This window comes from Otolemur garnettii, unplaced genomic scaffold (genome assembly GCF_000181295.1).
Source record: "Otolemur garnettii isolate 467f Iridium unplaced genomic scaffold, OtoGar3 scaffold00043, whole genome shotgun sequence".
In the NCBI taxonomy this organism is placed as follows: Eukaryota; Metazoa; Chordata; class Mammalia; order Primates; family Galagidae; genus Otolemur; species Otolemur garnettii.
The window spans coordinates 5,444,637-5,459,712 of record NW_003852438.1 but is presented as its reverse complement, the minus strand read 5'-3'; the positions used below and the strand labels follow the sequence as shown (position 1 = coordinate 5,459,712).

The 15,076-nt window shown below is 41.0% G+C and overlaps 1 protein-coding gene across 3 annotated transcripts in view; it reads left to right on the top strand.

Moving 5' to 3' along the window:
• TFCP2 (transcription factor CP2) overlaps positions 1-15,076 on the top strand; it is a 62,016-nt gene that overhangs the window by 42,159 nt on the left and 4,781 nt on the right. For all 3 annotated transcript variants that reach the window (XM_012805637.2, XM_023513584.1, XM_023513585.1), the window contains 7 exons: positions 4,623-4,733; positions 4,966-5,054; positions 8,058-8,106; positions 8,603-8,696; positions 10,389-10,479; positions 12,254-12,378; positions 13,865-14,007. In XM_012805637.2, the coding sequence (XP_012661091.1) occupies positions 4,623-4,733; positions 4,966-5,054; positions 8,058-8,106; positions 8,603-8,696; positions 10,389-10,479; positions 12,254-12,378; positions 13,865-14,007 (702 nt within the window). The remainder of the gene's footprint in view (positions 1-4,622; positions 4,734-4,965; positions 5,055-8,057; positions 8,107-8,602; positions 8,697-10,388; positions 10,480-12,253; positions 12,379-13,864; positions 14,008-15,076) is intronic.

The window sequence follows — 15,076 nt, the reverse complement described above, 5'->3', positions numbered from 1 at the left end:
TTTTTTTTTTTTTTTTGAGACAAAGTCTCACTTGGTCACCCTCAGTAGAGTACCATGGTGTCTTAGCTTATAGCAACCTCAAACTCTTGGGTTCAAGCCATCCTGTTGCCTCAGCATCCCAAGTAGCTGGAATTACAGGTGCCCCCCGCAATGCCTGACTATTTTTAGAGACGGAGGGTCTTGCTCTGCTCATGCTGGTCTCGAACCTGTGAGCTCAGGCAGTCTACCCACCTTGGCCTCCCACGTGCTGGGATTACAGGCATGAACCACTGCACCTGGCCCTAGGATTCTTTTACTTTATCTTTCTATATTGACATTAGTTACCGAGTCAGGAAATCAACATGTCTTTTTTTTTTTGTAGAAACAGAGTCTCATTTTATCGCCCTTGGTAGAGTGCTGTGGTGTCACACCTCACAGCACCCTCCAGCTCCTGGACTTAGAGATTCTCTTGCCTCAGACTCCCGAGTAGCTGGGACTACAGGTGCCCATCACAAGGCCTGGCTATCAACATGTCTTTTTTAAAAACTGTGAAAACTCAGTCTAAGATATAGTCCTTGAAATAATTACTGAGATGCCTGATAAAGAAATTTATATGAGGGCGCTATCTGTGGCTCAGTGGGTAAGGTGGTGGCCCCATATACCGAGGGTGGCGGGTTTGAATCTGACCCCAGCCAAACTGCAACAAAAAATAGCCAAGCGTTGTGGAGGGCACTTGTAGTCCCAACTACTCGGGAGGCTGAGGCAAGAGAATTGCCTAAGCCAAAGTGCTGGAGGTTGCTGTGGACTCTGATGCCATGGCACACTACCTAGGGTGACAAAGTGAGACTCTGTCTCTCAAAAAAAAAAAAAAAAATTTATATGGGCGGCTTGGCACCAGTAACTCAGTGGCTAGGGTGCCGGCCCCATATACTGGGGCTAGCAAATGAACCTGAATGTTGTTTGGCAGGTCAGAACCTGGCTCTGGCCTGCCAAACAACAATGACAACTATAACAAAAAAATAGCTGGGTGTCATGGTGAGCACCTGTAGTCCCAGCTACTTGGGAGGCTGAGGCAAGAGACTTGCTTCAGCCCAAAAGTTTGAGGTTGCTGTGAGCTATGATGCTATGGCATTCTACCGAGGGCAACATGGTGAGACTCTGTCTCAAAAAAAAAAAAAAGAAAGAAAGAAATTTATGTGGGGATGGGCATGGGATGATAATTAGTTGGAAAATAGGGCTAAAGGCAAAAACATGGATTCTTTTTGATAGCTTTTAAAGCTTGTTAAAGTTTAAAAGCTCTTGTAAAGCTCACAAAAGTTACGGGAAGTTGACTATGTTGGTAACATTCAAAATTAATGTTTCCTTATTTTGGTCTTCATTTTTATCATATGGGTAAATATGTTCTCATTGCAAGAGTTTCAGTAATACAGAAGTATTCAGAATGGCATTAAAGGCCCCCTTGCCAATCTAACCCTGACCCCCCGAACCCCTCCCCAGAGGGAACCACTGACATTCTTTGGTCCATGTCTAGGCCGTGTCTATGCTTTCGTACCATGTGTTTTCAGGTAGACACGTATTTTCTTTTCCTTTAACACAAGTGGCATTATACTGTATTAATTACTTTGAAACTTCATTTTTTTAGGTAAGTATACTTTAGAGATCTTTCCATGTCAATAGCTATAAACTGGATCTGTTTTATTCATTTCAAAATTCATCAAACATTTAAATTTTATATTTTCAAATTTAGATAATGTGATGCATCTTGCCTTTATATCATGGCATATACATCTTTGTTTCATATGTGGATATTTGAGTTTTTAGAAGCAATAATCTTGGGTCAAAGGATGAGTACCTGATTTTTTATTTTTTTACTGTTTTTTTTTTTTAACTTTTTTTTGTTGTTGTTTTTTGAAGGTACATGCCTACAAGAGGTGGGCTTCCTGTCTGTTCTCCAAGAGCCCAGAGAAACCTCTCTCTTGGCCTTTTATTGAAGCCTCCCCCCCACATGCTAGGATCACATGTTTTGTTTTGTTTTATTATTTTTTATTAAATCATAACTTTTGTACATTGATATATTTATGGGGTTCAGGGTACTGCTTCGATATACAATGTGAAATGTTTACATTGAACCATGTAACACATCCATCACAATTATACTCACTTCTTAATAGTTTTGAAGTGTACCATTGCATTATGCACATTAGGTGAGGTCTCCCTGAATACCCTCCTTTCTCCCATGTCCCCTCTCCCCACCCTTCTCTCTCCTCTTCCCTTCTACTTTATGGACTATAGTTATGTTTTGCCATTTGTATGATTGTGTAGGTGGTTATATATTGATTTCATAGTAGTATCCAGTACATTGGATACTTTTTTTCCATTCTTGAGATACTTTACTAAGAAGAATATGTTCCAGTTCCATCCAGGTAAACATAAAAGATGTGAAGTCTCCGTCTATTTTTTTAACTCTTAAGACATGTTTTATTGGTGATGAGAGTACCCCAAGTACAAAGAGAAACATAATCACTGAGAAGATAGCAAACAATAATTCAGGAGCACCATGCATGATTAAATAGCCTTTTGAGGATTATACTATTCCTCCATAATAAGGAAGTTAATATAGGTGACCCCCATACAACCTCTGTAAGTTGACCACCCAAGGGACTGTAGCAAATTGGTCAACATACGGAGGTGGTCAACATAAAGGACGAGGCCTACTGTACTAACACGTACATGGACTTTACATTCTTGTATACAACATTTATTAGAGAATATCATACATAATCAAAACAGTAAAATCTTGCTTATAGTATCATACAAAAAATTCAGTACATTTGCTGTTTTCTCATGGTTTCAATCTTGGCCTATCTCTTATTCTTACTACATACCTACGTGCAGAAAGCACACTTAACGCTGGCCACACCACTCAGTGTACCTGGGCATTTTTCTGTAGCAAATGACTTCAGTTGCTATATCAGATGACTGACATCCTTTTCCTTTGGAGTCTCTTTCACAACTTCTGCTGGAACTTCATTGGATTTACCACATAAGACTTTCTGGGATATTTTGTTTCATAGTTTAAATTTCTCAAGCCAACCATTTGATGCTTAGAAATTTGCCACCCTGAATTCCTGTACAAAGATTATTGCAACTTCCTTGGGTCATCAGCCAGAGATCTGGGCATTAACTGCCCTCATTTGTTTGAACCACCTTAGGGTGGCTTGATTGCCTTAATGAGGGAAGTTTTCCTCCTTTTCTGCTGTGTGTATCCACTGTCTTTATCTTCTTTCTCCAAGTACTCATAGTTTTTTTATTTTTTTTTTTTTTGGAGACAGAGTCTCACTTTATTGCCCTTGGTAGAGTGCCATGGCATCACACAGCTCACAGCAACCTCCAACTCCTGGGCTTAGGTGATTCTCTTGCTTCAGTCTCTTGAGTAGCTGGGACTACAGGTGCCCGCCACAATGCCTGGCTATTTTTTTGTTGCAGTTTGGCTGGGGTCGAGTTTGAACCTGCCACCCTCGGTATATGGGGCCGGTGCCCTACCCACTGAGCCACAGGCGCTGCCCTGTTTTGTTTTTCTTTTTGAGACAGAGTCTCATCATGTCACACTCAGTAGAGTACCGTAGCGTCACAGCTCACAGGAACCTCAAACTCTTGGGCTTACGCAATTCTCTTGCCTCAGCCTCTCAAGTAGCTGGGACTACAGGAGCCCACCACAACGTCTGGCTATTGTTTGGTTGCAGTTGTCATTGTTTAGCTGGCCCAGGCTGCTTGAACCCACCAGCCTCAGTATATGTGACTGGGTGCTCTACTCACTGAGCTATGGGCACAGAGCCCCAAGTACTCCTATTTATGTTTCTGGACATTGCTAATTGTGGTCTTGCTAACACCAAAATATTCTGCTGTTTGTCTCTGGCTGCTGCTTTCCAGAAAATGTAGAAAATCAACCTTTTCTTTCAATGTTAGCTCTTTGAGTTCTTTTCTTTGGGCCGTCATGTCTCAGTTAACTATAAAATTTTTTCAGTGATTATAGGACGTGCCAGATCTTCACATTGAAAAATCTTTCACAACGCATGATAAACAATAGTACATTAGCCCTAATTTAGAATACCGTAATAATAATAAGACATGAAAAAAGAACTTAAACTAAAGAAAAAATTACAACTAAGAGGAAAAGCCTACAGCTTCTACTCCTTGGTGTAGAGTGGAGGGACCTTGTCTAGATATAGAGGGTAAATTAATATTGTGTCTCACACCATACAAGTGATCAAGGTACAATTAGAGGTGGTCTTCCATCGATTGATTACATGTGGTACACGTCCCGTCTATAAACATTATTTCAATTTAAGGAGATGCTCAATGTAGGGAGGTGGTCAGCTGCGATGTAAAAAGACTTAAGGAAGAAAAGGAATGATCCACAGCAGCCCAACCCTGTACACGTTGAGCACCACTAACTGGTTAGCCCCCATCCTCCCAAGCTTCAGGCTGCATGCCCCCACCCCCACGGTGCTTTAGGGGCTGTGCACTAAGTGCACCCGGCTGGGAGGTGGGGGAGTCGCACTACTGGCGGACAGGCCCCACTGCTCCAGCAGGGGGGCCTCCTCTCAGTACCTCATTTTAAAACAAAATATTTCTCATTTCAGCCCAAAGGTGCAGACAGAAAGCAAAAAACTGATAGGGAAAAAATGGAGAAACGTACACCTCATGAAAAGGAGAAGTATCAACCTTCCTATGAGACCACCATACTCACAGAGGTAAAAGGATTTCTTTTGGTGATAATTCTTTCTTCTAATTTTTACTCTTACAAGAAAAATCCATCTCTTTAAATCTGGTCAAAATTCACTTCTCCGAGCATATTCTCTATTGCTGACTGGGTCCTCTGAAGAATGAAGATTTACTAATTAAGTTGTGCTATTCAGGTAACAGTATGTTAGTGGAACACGTAGGTCAGGTGTGCTTTTCCATTAATTTATCCTTTGATTTTAGTGTTCTCCATGGCCTGAGATCACATACGTCAATAATTCTCCATCACCTGGCTTCAACAGTTCCCATAGCAGTTTTTCTCTTGGGGAAGGGTAAGTCTGGGAAATAAAATTGGCATATGTTTTTTATTTTATTTTTTTTCATTACCTTTTCATAAACAAGGTATTTTAAAATCAATAAGTACTTCTGTTTGATCCGTCTTTGATGGATTTACATTTGAACTGAGGTTTGGATTATCTTCAAAAGAGACTGGAAGAGTTTTATATGGCCCTTTCTTCTTCCTCTCTCTTCCTTCTCTACCTCTATCTCCTCTTCTTCTTGTTCCCCCATTAGAGAATAGCATGTGTGGTTCTGCGCAGTGGCTCTCACACCTGTAATCCTAGTACTTTGGGAGGCCAAATTGGGTGGATTGCCTGAGCTAACGAGTTCGAGACCACCCTGAGCCAGAGCGAGACCTCATATCTAAAAATAGCCAAGCATTGTGGTGGGTGCCTGTAGTCCCAGGTACTTGGGAGGCTGAGACAAGAGAATTCCTTGAACCCAAGAGTTTGAGATTGCTATGAGCTGTGACGCCATGGCACTCTACTGAGGGTGACAAAGTAAGACTCTGTCTCAAAAAAAAAGAAAATAGCATTTATGATCAATTTTTAGTGATTCAGGGACTGATCATCTGGACTTGGTTTTTTTTCCTAGTGCTGCTCATCTTGTGGTTATTTCTCTTCCTGATCATATTTGCACTAGAGTGGTCCTTGGAAATTGGAAACACAGTTGCACAAACATTAAAATCTGTTTTATGCCCCGAGGCCAGGCACAGTGGCTCACACCTGTAATCTAGCATTCTGGAAGGCCGATGTGAGAGAATCCCTTGAGTTCAAAGTTCAAAAGCAGCCTGAGCAAGAGTGAGACCCTGTCTTTACTGAAAAATAGGAAAATTAGCTGCGTGTTGTGGTAGGTGCCTATACTCCCAGCTACTCGGGAGGCTGAGGAAGGAGGAGCACTTGAAGAAGTTTGAGGTTGCTGTGAGCAAGGCTGTGCCATGGCTCTGTAGCCTGGGACAACAGAGTGAGACTCTGTCTCAAATAAAATAGTGTACTTCTTAGAGCCACCAAAAAAAAAAAAAAAGAATGTCCCTAATACCTAATTATAAGTCTTTGATAACTGGGGAAAGAAGATTAAAAGTAATGGCGAAAATGAAGTTTTAGAATTATCTACAAGACGCATTTAATCTTGCCTTTTTTAAAAACAATCAGAGATAATTGAAAGTTGGTACAGACGCCCACTCTAGTTTTAAAAAGTAGTCTTAGCATTTAACATGTGTTCCACATAATCATATTAAAACTTAAATAGGCTACCAAATGTGTGAGCATATTGTTTGGTTGCAGTTCTTGTTTTTGGATTTATTTTGTCTCTGTGTTCAACCTGCTTCTTGAAGGATTTAATTAAGGTAGCTTAAATATTCAAAACATAACAAGAATATAGTATTTTATTTTATTAAGAATAAAAATAGGATAACCGGGTATTGTGACAGATGCCTGAAGTCCCAGCTAGTTGGGAGGCTGAGGAAAAAGAATTGCTTAAGCCCAAGAGTTTGAGGTTGCTGCGAGCTGTGACGCTACTGCACTCTACCTAGGGTGACGTAGTGAGACTCTGTCTCAAAAAAAAAGAAAAAAGAATAAAAATAGATATTAACTGTAGCAGGACTACAATAGGACCAAGATAGGTTAATTACTGAGTTTGATATCGAATTTGAATTTTGTAGCTAAGGTTAAAAAAGAAAAATATTTTTATATGGATGATGATGCATTCTAATTATAGGTGATTTTTAATATTGTATAGGGCTTAAGGGTTGTGTTTTAAAATTTTTCTCTTTGTCATATAGTTCATATTAGACTCAACTTTTTCTCCCATTAAAAAAAGTAAGCGTTAGACTGAGTACAGTGCCTCACACCTATAATGCCAACATTTTAGGAAGCTGAGGCATAAAGATCACTTGAGATCAGGCATTCAAGACCAGCCTAGGCAATATAGCAAGATCCTATATCTACACAAAAAATTAAAAAATTAGCCAGGTATGGTGATCTGTATCTGTAGTCCCAACTACTTGGGGCTGAGGCAGGAAGATCACTTTTGGCCAGAAGTTCGAGGATACAGACAACTGTGATCACACCACTGCACTTCATCCTGGGTGACAATGTGAGACCATGTTTCTAAATAGATAGATAGATAAATAGAGGCATTAGGGAAGAGGGATACTCCTTAGATAAAGAAAAACCAAGGGTTTGAAGATAGCCCTTGCATCACAAATTAAATAGCACTAATTTTTGAAGCGACTTTAAAAATAATTGAGTTCGAATAGGTGTATGATCATATTGGATGGTATAAATTTTCTCTTGATATTTTTCCTGTGTATGTGTGGGTACATATTTGTGTATTAAATACAGTAGTACTGTATTGACATGTTTTTATGTCCTGATATTTTCATGTAAATAAATGTCTTGCTAAATACTCTTTATGCCGTAACTATCTCATGTGTCCCAATTTACTGAAATTTTATTTTCTTTGTTTTCCTCAATTATAAAAAATGTTGCAAATGACAGTTTCTCCTCCTTCTCCATAAAGTCTTTAGGTTAAATTAACAGATAATTGAAGTATTGAGTCAAAGAATAGAAATGCTTTATGAGAGAGAATAGATATTTACTTGTTTATTTATTTAGACACAGAGTCTTGCTCTGTTGCCTGGGCTAGAGTGCAGTGGTGTCATAGTTCACTGCAACCTCCAATTCCTGGACTTAAGCAATCCTTAGCCTCCTGAGTAGCTGGGACTACAGGGGTGCCACGATGCCTTGCTACTTTTTGTATTTTTTGTAGTGATAGGGTCTTACTATGTTCCTTAGGCTGGTGTGGAACTCCCCAGCCTCAAGTGATCCTCCCATCTTGACGTCCCACCATGCTGGTATTACAGGCATAAGCCACTGCACCCAGACCACAGATCTCTTTAAACATCTATCTTAAGACTTATTATGAAGGTGAAGAATGAGATAATGAACCCTGATATGTGTCGTGGATTCATCCTTTCATTTTAAATGTTTCTTTAGAAATGGTTCACCAAACCACCAGCCAGAGCCACCCCCTCCAGTCACAGATGTAAGTCTAAAGTTGAATGTCAATTATTTGCAATGTTTTGTAATGCTTTGATGACTATGCAAGTCAATTGAAATGCCCAATTTTTAGGGAGCATTATTCATTCATTAAACAAATATTTATTGAATTTTGACATGAACTAAATACCGTGCTAGGGACTAGAAATATGAAACAAGTAATACAGGACCCTTACATGTTAGGAGGTGACAGTCTAGCACAGCGGTTCTCAAGCTGTGGTTGCGACCCATAGGAACTGTATTAAAGGGTTGCAGCATAAGGAAGGTTGAGAACCACTGGTCTAGCAGAATAGATAAGATAGAGTTTCATGAGCATCTTTCGTGGTTACAGAAAGAAAAGGTCGATGTGGTGTAAACAACTTCCAGACAGACTAAGCCTGTCTGAGTATGGGGGTGTGGATGTGTGGTGTGTGTTACCTAATGGGGTAACAGATGAATCTGAGTAATTACCAAAAAAAAAAAAAGTACTTTCTCCCTTTCAGAACCTCTTGCCAACAACCACACCTCAGGAAGCTCAGCAGTGGTTGCACCGAAACCGTTTTTCTACATTCACAAGGCTTTTCACAAACTTCTCAGGTTAAATTTGCTTTTGTTTTTGTTTTCCCCAGCATGGGATATTCCTTTGCATCCTAGAGCCTCCTGGTATCCATGTGAGATGCATGTGCGTGTGTGTGAGAGAGACAGAGATCTTACTGCATTTTTCTGATGTAATGCATTTCATAGAAACCTTTATTTTAGACTTTCTCACCAGCTGTAACTATGCTGTGAAATACTTAAAAAGAATCACATCTTAGTTTAAGCTCACTTTAATTGGTTCTCACTAACCATGCAAGCTTGGAATCACTTTAATTTTAAGAGACTTATTCTGTATAACATTTCTTAAAATGTATATTCTGTACTGTTTTATCAAGGGACATATTCAGGTAGTCTGAAATTTTCCCCTTAACGTCAACTGTATTGTATTTTACTTAACACAATGCACATTTATGTAGCACCTTCTGTATACCAGATATGGTAAGAACACATGAATAGATGAGGCATACTTACTAATCAAAGAGCTTGATATTCACCATTTAGTGTCCCAAACAAAGAGACAACTGAGGCTGGGCGCAGTGGCTCACACCTATAATCCCAGCACTCTGGGAGGCCCAGGCGGGTGGATTGCCTGAGCTCACAAGTTGGGAGACCACCCTGAGCCAGAATGAGACCTTGTCTCTAAAAATAGTCAGGCGTTATGGCAGGCTTCTGTAGTCCCAGCTACTCAATAGGCTGTGAGAAAAGAATAATTTGAGCACAAGAGTTTGAGGTTGCTGTGAGCTGTGATGCCACAGCACTCTACCAAGGGCGACATAATAAAACTCTGTCTCAAAAAAAAAAAAAAAGAAAAAGAAACAACAGCTAATCAATTCAAAATAAAACCCTGAGAAGCGTCAGTGCTATGGCAGTGAGATGTTCAGCGGGTGGTCTGTTACTAGGGAATATGTATGACACATGAAATAAAACTTGAGGGATGAGGACTTAGCTGTTGGTCAGATACTGGAAGGTTGTTTTGTTTTGTTTTTTTTAATTGAGACAGAGTGCTGGACTGTGTCTCATGCCTATATAATCCTTGCACTTTGGGAGGCTGAGGAAGGAATATTACTTGAGGTCGAGTTCAAGACCAGCCTGAGCAAGACTTGAGAGAGAGACTGCTGTCTCTACAAAAACTAGAAAAAATTTAGCTGGGCGTAGTGGTCTACACCTGTAGTTCCAGCTACTTGGGAGGCAGAGAAAGGAAGATCACTTTGATCCTAGGAGTTTGAGTTTGCAGTGAGCTGTGATAAAGTCACTCTACTCTAGCCAGGGCAACAGAGAGACCCTGTCTCAAGGGAAAAAAAAAATTGAGACAGAATCTCGCTGTGTTGCCCAGGCTTGCCTCAGATACCTGGCCTCAAGGCGACTGTCTTGCCTTAGCCTCTCCAGTAGTGGGACTATAGGCAGGGACCACTATACCTGGCTTAGAAGTGAAAGGATATTTAAGACAGGAAGATCAGCTTGCTCTTTAGGCATCATCAGTATGATGAAAGGGTAGGGTTAAGTGGAGAAGTTAATTGAGGGGGAATTGAGATGGGAGAAAAGGCAGAGGCCAGGTCCTGAAGGGATTCAGATACCATGCAAAAAATTATGGACCGTAACATACTGGTAATGAGGTGTCCTTGTAATAGAGCCCATTTTAATAGTCATTAACAAAGAAAATCTTTATCACCCATTTTCTTATATTTATTTCAGGAGCAGATTTATTGAAATTAACTAGAGATGATGTGATCCAAATCTGTGGCCCTGCAGATGGAATCAGACTTTTTAATGCATTAAAAGGCCGGTATGTAATTAACATTAAAATACCAATGAGGTTGAATTCCAAATGGATTTGTATTCAGAGATTCTTCATAGTACTGTGCACAACTAAATACATTCTTAACAAAGTATTTTTTTTTAATGTACCAAATAAATAAAGATGAAAAATACCCTTTCTTGCACTTGATCCAAGGAATTCCTCATGATATCTCATTTTTTATTTCCAGGTAATATTTTTTTATCCAATATGAATTCATTGTCCTTATCATAAGCCAGGTGCTATTGTATGCTCTGGGGCTATATTGGTGAGCAAAACAGTTAAAGCTGCCATTGTTAGGAAGCTAATAGGGAGAGAGGCAAAGATAGAAACAGTGAGTATTTTGGATAGTCCTAAGTGTTTTGAAGGAAAGGAAGACAGATAAGCAAAAAAGCTAGAAAGGTTGTGAGCTATAGGGTGCCAAGAACATGGTCAGGAAAGACCTCTCTGAAGATATTTAAGCTGAGTTACGAGAGTAGAGTCATGTGAGAGAAGATTATTCTAGGCAGAGGGAGACAGAGGGCTGGGCTGGTTCTAACCAGGGAAGGTCATTCTTCAGTTTGGGTAGGAATTACGTATCTTCTTGCATATGTTATAATATAAAGTAATAAGTAGGCCCATTTGGGAATTTGTAATTTCAAATAGATAGCAGTAATATTGATGAGGAATAAATACATGCAGGTCACTAGTGACAAAACCAAATCAGTGACTAAATAATAAAAAAGATTGTGAAGTATTTGTGTTTGTGTACATCACAAGGGATGCTGAATCAGGTTGGCTATAATCTTGGAAAATTTTAAGGAAAGAGGTGACTTGGGAACAAGTGAATGGCTCTTTCCTTTTTGAGTGTATCATCTGGCTCGGCGCCTGTGGCTCAAGCGGCTAAGGCGCCAGCCACATACACCTAAGGTGGCGGGTTTGAAGCCCCAGCCCGGGCCCGCCAAACAACAATGATGGCTGTAACCAAAAAATGGCCAGGCGTTGTGGCGGGTGCCTGTGGTCCCAGCTACTTGGGAGGCAGAGGCAGGAGACTCGCTTGAGCCCAGGAGTTGGAGGTTGCTATGACACGTGATGCCATGGCACTTTACCCAGGGGGATAGCTTGAGGCTCCGTCTCAAAAAAAAAAAGAAAAAAAAATTGAGTGTATCATCTAAAGAATGGTTAGAAATAGGAAGGAATGAGATGATCAGACCAAGAAGTAATTTAATACCTTGGTCTAAGAAGTAAAAACAGGAACAGGGTTTAGGCTACTTAGGAGAAGGTGATGAGGGAAAGAAGATTCTCCAGTTTACTATTTGGCATTTTTAAGTAAAAAGTATATCTTGAACATGACCCACAAAACAATGGTTCGTGCATTGTGAGTTTTTCTGGCCTTTTTCACCAAAGGTCACAAACTCAGTTAGGTAATGTGAGTGACAGTTGAGTCTGGGTATAGTGAAGAATGCATGCCCCATATAAGGAGAACAGCTGATTGTTTTCATGTGAGGATGAGAGCCTCCCATTGCCTGATCTGAATTTTCAAGAAAAGCTAGAAGTTCAGAGGTTATGTGATACCTCCTGTGAGAACCTGTTCAAGGTTAAAAACAAAACAAACAAAAACCACCACTGGGGAACTAATAAAACATAACAAATGAATTGCATTTGGCCCATAAGCTGCTAGTTTTCAACCCCTGCTCTATTATTAATATAGAAACACATGTTCTCCCTTAAAATGTGCTTACTATAGAAAATATAAGACTAACAGCCTTTTTTCCCCCCTCAGGATGGTGCGTCCAAGGTTAACCATTTATGTTTGTCAGGAATCGTTGCAGTTGAGTGAGCAGCAGCAACAGCAACAGCAGCAACAACAGAAGCATGAGGATGGGGACTCAAATGGTACCTTCTTTGGTAGGTTATTCTGGACAGACTAGGATGGATATAAAGAAAGGTGTAAGACTTGGCGCCTGTAGCACAGTGGTTACGGCACCAGCCATATGCACCAAGGCTGGAGAGTTCGAACCCACCCCGGCCAGCTAAACAACAACAACTGCAATAAAAAATAGTCAGGTGTTGTGGTGGGTGCCTGTAGTCTCAGCTACTTGGGAGGCTGAGGCAAGAGAATTGCTTAAGCCCAAGAGATTGAGGTTGCTGTGAGCTGTGACACCACGGTACCCTACTGAGGGTGACATAATGAGACTCTGTCTCAAAAAAAAAAAAAAAGAAAGGAAGGAGGGCAGGAGGGATAACTTATGGGCATAGGTGATACAAATTTCTCAAACAGCAGGTTCAGAATTTGCTAGAAGTAATGATAATCACTAATATTGATTGAGCTCCTAATATATGCTAGGTGCTATTCTCCACAGGTTTGACATGATTTAATTTTTACAACTAATATCTCTAGTTTGCAGATTTTATTGTCATCGCCAACATTTGTGTGAAGAAAGTGAGGCCTCGGGATATTAAATAACTTGCACTAGCCAGGATTTGAACATAGGCATTCTAATTTCTGAGTCCTTCAGGAAAGTGGGCATTCCTAGATTATTTATAAGAAAAGACAGACTTTAGGCTGGATGCAGTGGCTCATACCTGTCTGTAATCCTAGCACTCTGGGAGGTCGAGGTGGGTGGATTGCCTAAGTTCACAGGTTCGAGGCCAGCCTAAGCAAGAAGAGCAAGACTCCATCTCTGAAAGTAGCCAGGCATTGTGACAGGCGCCTATAGTCCCAGCTACTTGGGAGGCTGAGGCAAGAGAATTGAGCCCAGGAGTTAGAGGTTGCTGTGAACTAGGACTCCATAGCATTCTACTGAAGGTGACAAAGTGAGATTCTGTCTCAAAAAAAAGACTGATTGTGGTGGCTCACACCTATAATCCTAGCACTCTGAAAGGCCGAGATGGATAGATTGCTTGAGCTCACAAGTTCAAGACCAGCCTCAGCAAAAGCAAGACCTTCTATCGCTATTAAAAATAGAAAAATTGAGGCAACAGAATTGCTTGAGCCTGAGTTGGAGGTTGCTGTGAGCTATGATGCCATGGCACTCTCCCCAGGGTGACAGCTTGAGTCTCAAAAAAAAAAAAAAAAAAAGAAAGAAAGAATGGCAATGCCTGTGGTTTAGTGAGTAGTGCACCGGCCCCATATACTGAGGGTAGAGGGTTCGAACCCGGCCACAGCCAAACTGCAACAAAAAAATAGCTGGGCATTGTGGCGGGCACCTGTAGTCCCAGCTACTCAAAAGGCTGAGGCAAGAGAATTGCCTAAGCCCAAGAGCTAGAGGTTGCTATGATCTGTGACGCCATGGCATTCTACCAAGGGCGACAAAGTGAGACTCTGTCTCTAAAAAAAGGAAAAGGAAAGACAGAGTTTGTACTGACCACCATTGCTCTGTGCCTTTTGCAGTGTACCATGCCATCTATCTAGAAGAACTGACAGCTGTTGAATTGACGGAAAAAATTGCTCAGCTTTTCAGCATTTCCCCTTGCCAGATCAGCCAGATTTACAAGCAGGGGCCAACAGGAATCCATGTGCTCATCAGTGATGAGGTAGAGTTTTTCCATACAGTTGAATTACCATGTGACAATTTGTCAGGGCACATAACAGGAGAAAGAGCAGTTCTGCTGGGGCAGAGCGCTCTGTTTCCTAGATCAGAGGGCATCAAACTTTTTTGCTTGCTTATCTCCTAAAATAATTTTTAAAAACAATGTGTCCCCTTGCACATTTTTGGATTGGTTTAAAAATTTTTGTTAATAAGTTTAAAAAGTTACAAGGCTCAGCGCCTGTGGCTTAAGGGGCTAAGACACCAGCCACATACATCTGAGCTGGACAGTTCGAATCCAACCTGGGCCGGCCAAACACGGATGGCTGCAACAAAAAATAGCCGGGCGTTGTGGCAGGCACCTGTAATCCCAGCTACTTGGGAGGCAGACGGAAGAATCGATTGAGCCCAGAAGTTGGAGGTTGCTGTGAGCTGTGATGCCATAGCACTCAACCCAGGGTAACGGCTTGAGGCTCTGTCTCAAAAAAATAAAAAAAAAAAAGTTATAAACGATGTCACTTTGGAGCATAAATACTATATTTGAAAATGAAAAAGTTGTATCACTATTGTAACTACATTTTGTGTAACTTAAATACCAAAATGATTTAATATTACTATCATCATCCTATTTAAAAAATACATGACTGTGCTTTCTTTAGGCTTTGTTTGGTGTTTCATGCCTGTAATCCTAGCACTTTGGGAGGCCAGGACAGGAGGATCACTTGAGGCCGGGAGTTGGAGACCAGCTTGAGCAAGTGCAAGATCCCCATCTCTACAAAAATACAGAAAAATTAGCCAGGAGTAGTGTGGGTGCTAGTCCCAGCTACGGGAGGCTGAGGCAGGAGAATTGCTTGAGCCCAGGAGTTTGAGGTTGTTGTGAGCTTTGGTGACACCACTGCACTCTAGTCCAGGCAAGCTCAGGTAACAGGCTGAGATTCTGTCTCAAAAAATAAAGGAAGGCTCGGCGCCTATAGCTCACCCGGCTAAGGTGCCAGCCATGTACACCTAAGGTGGTGGGTTTGAATCCCCAGCCCAGACCCGCCAAACAACAATGACGGCTGCAACCAAAAATTAGG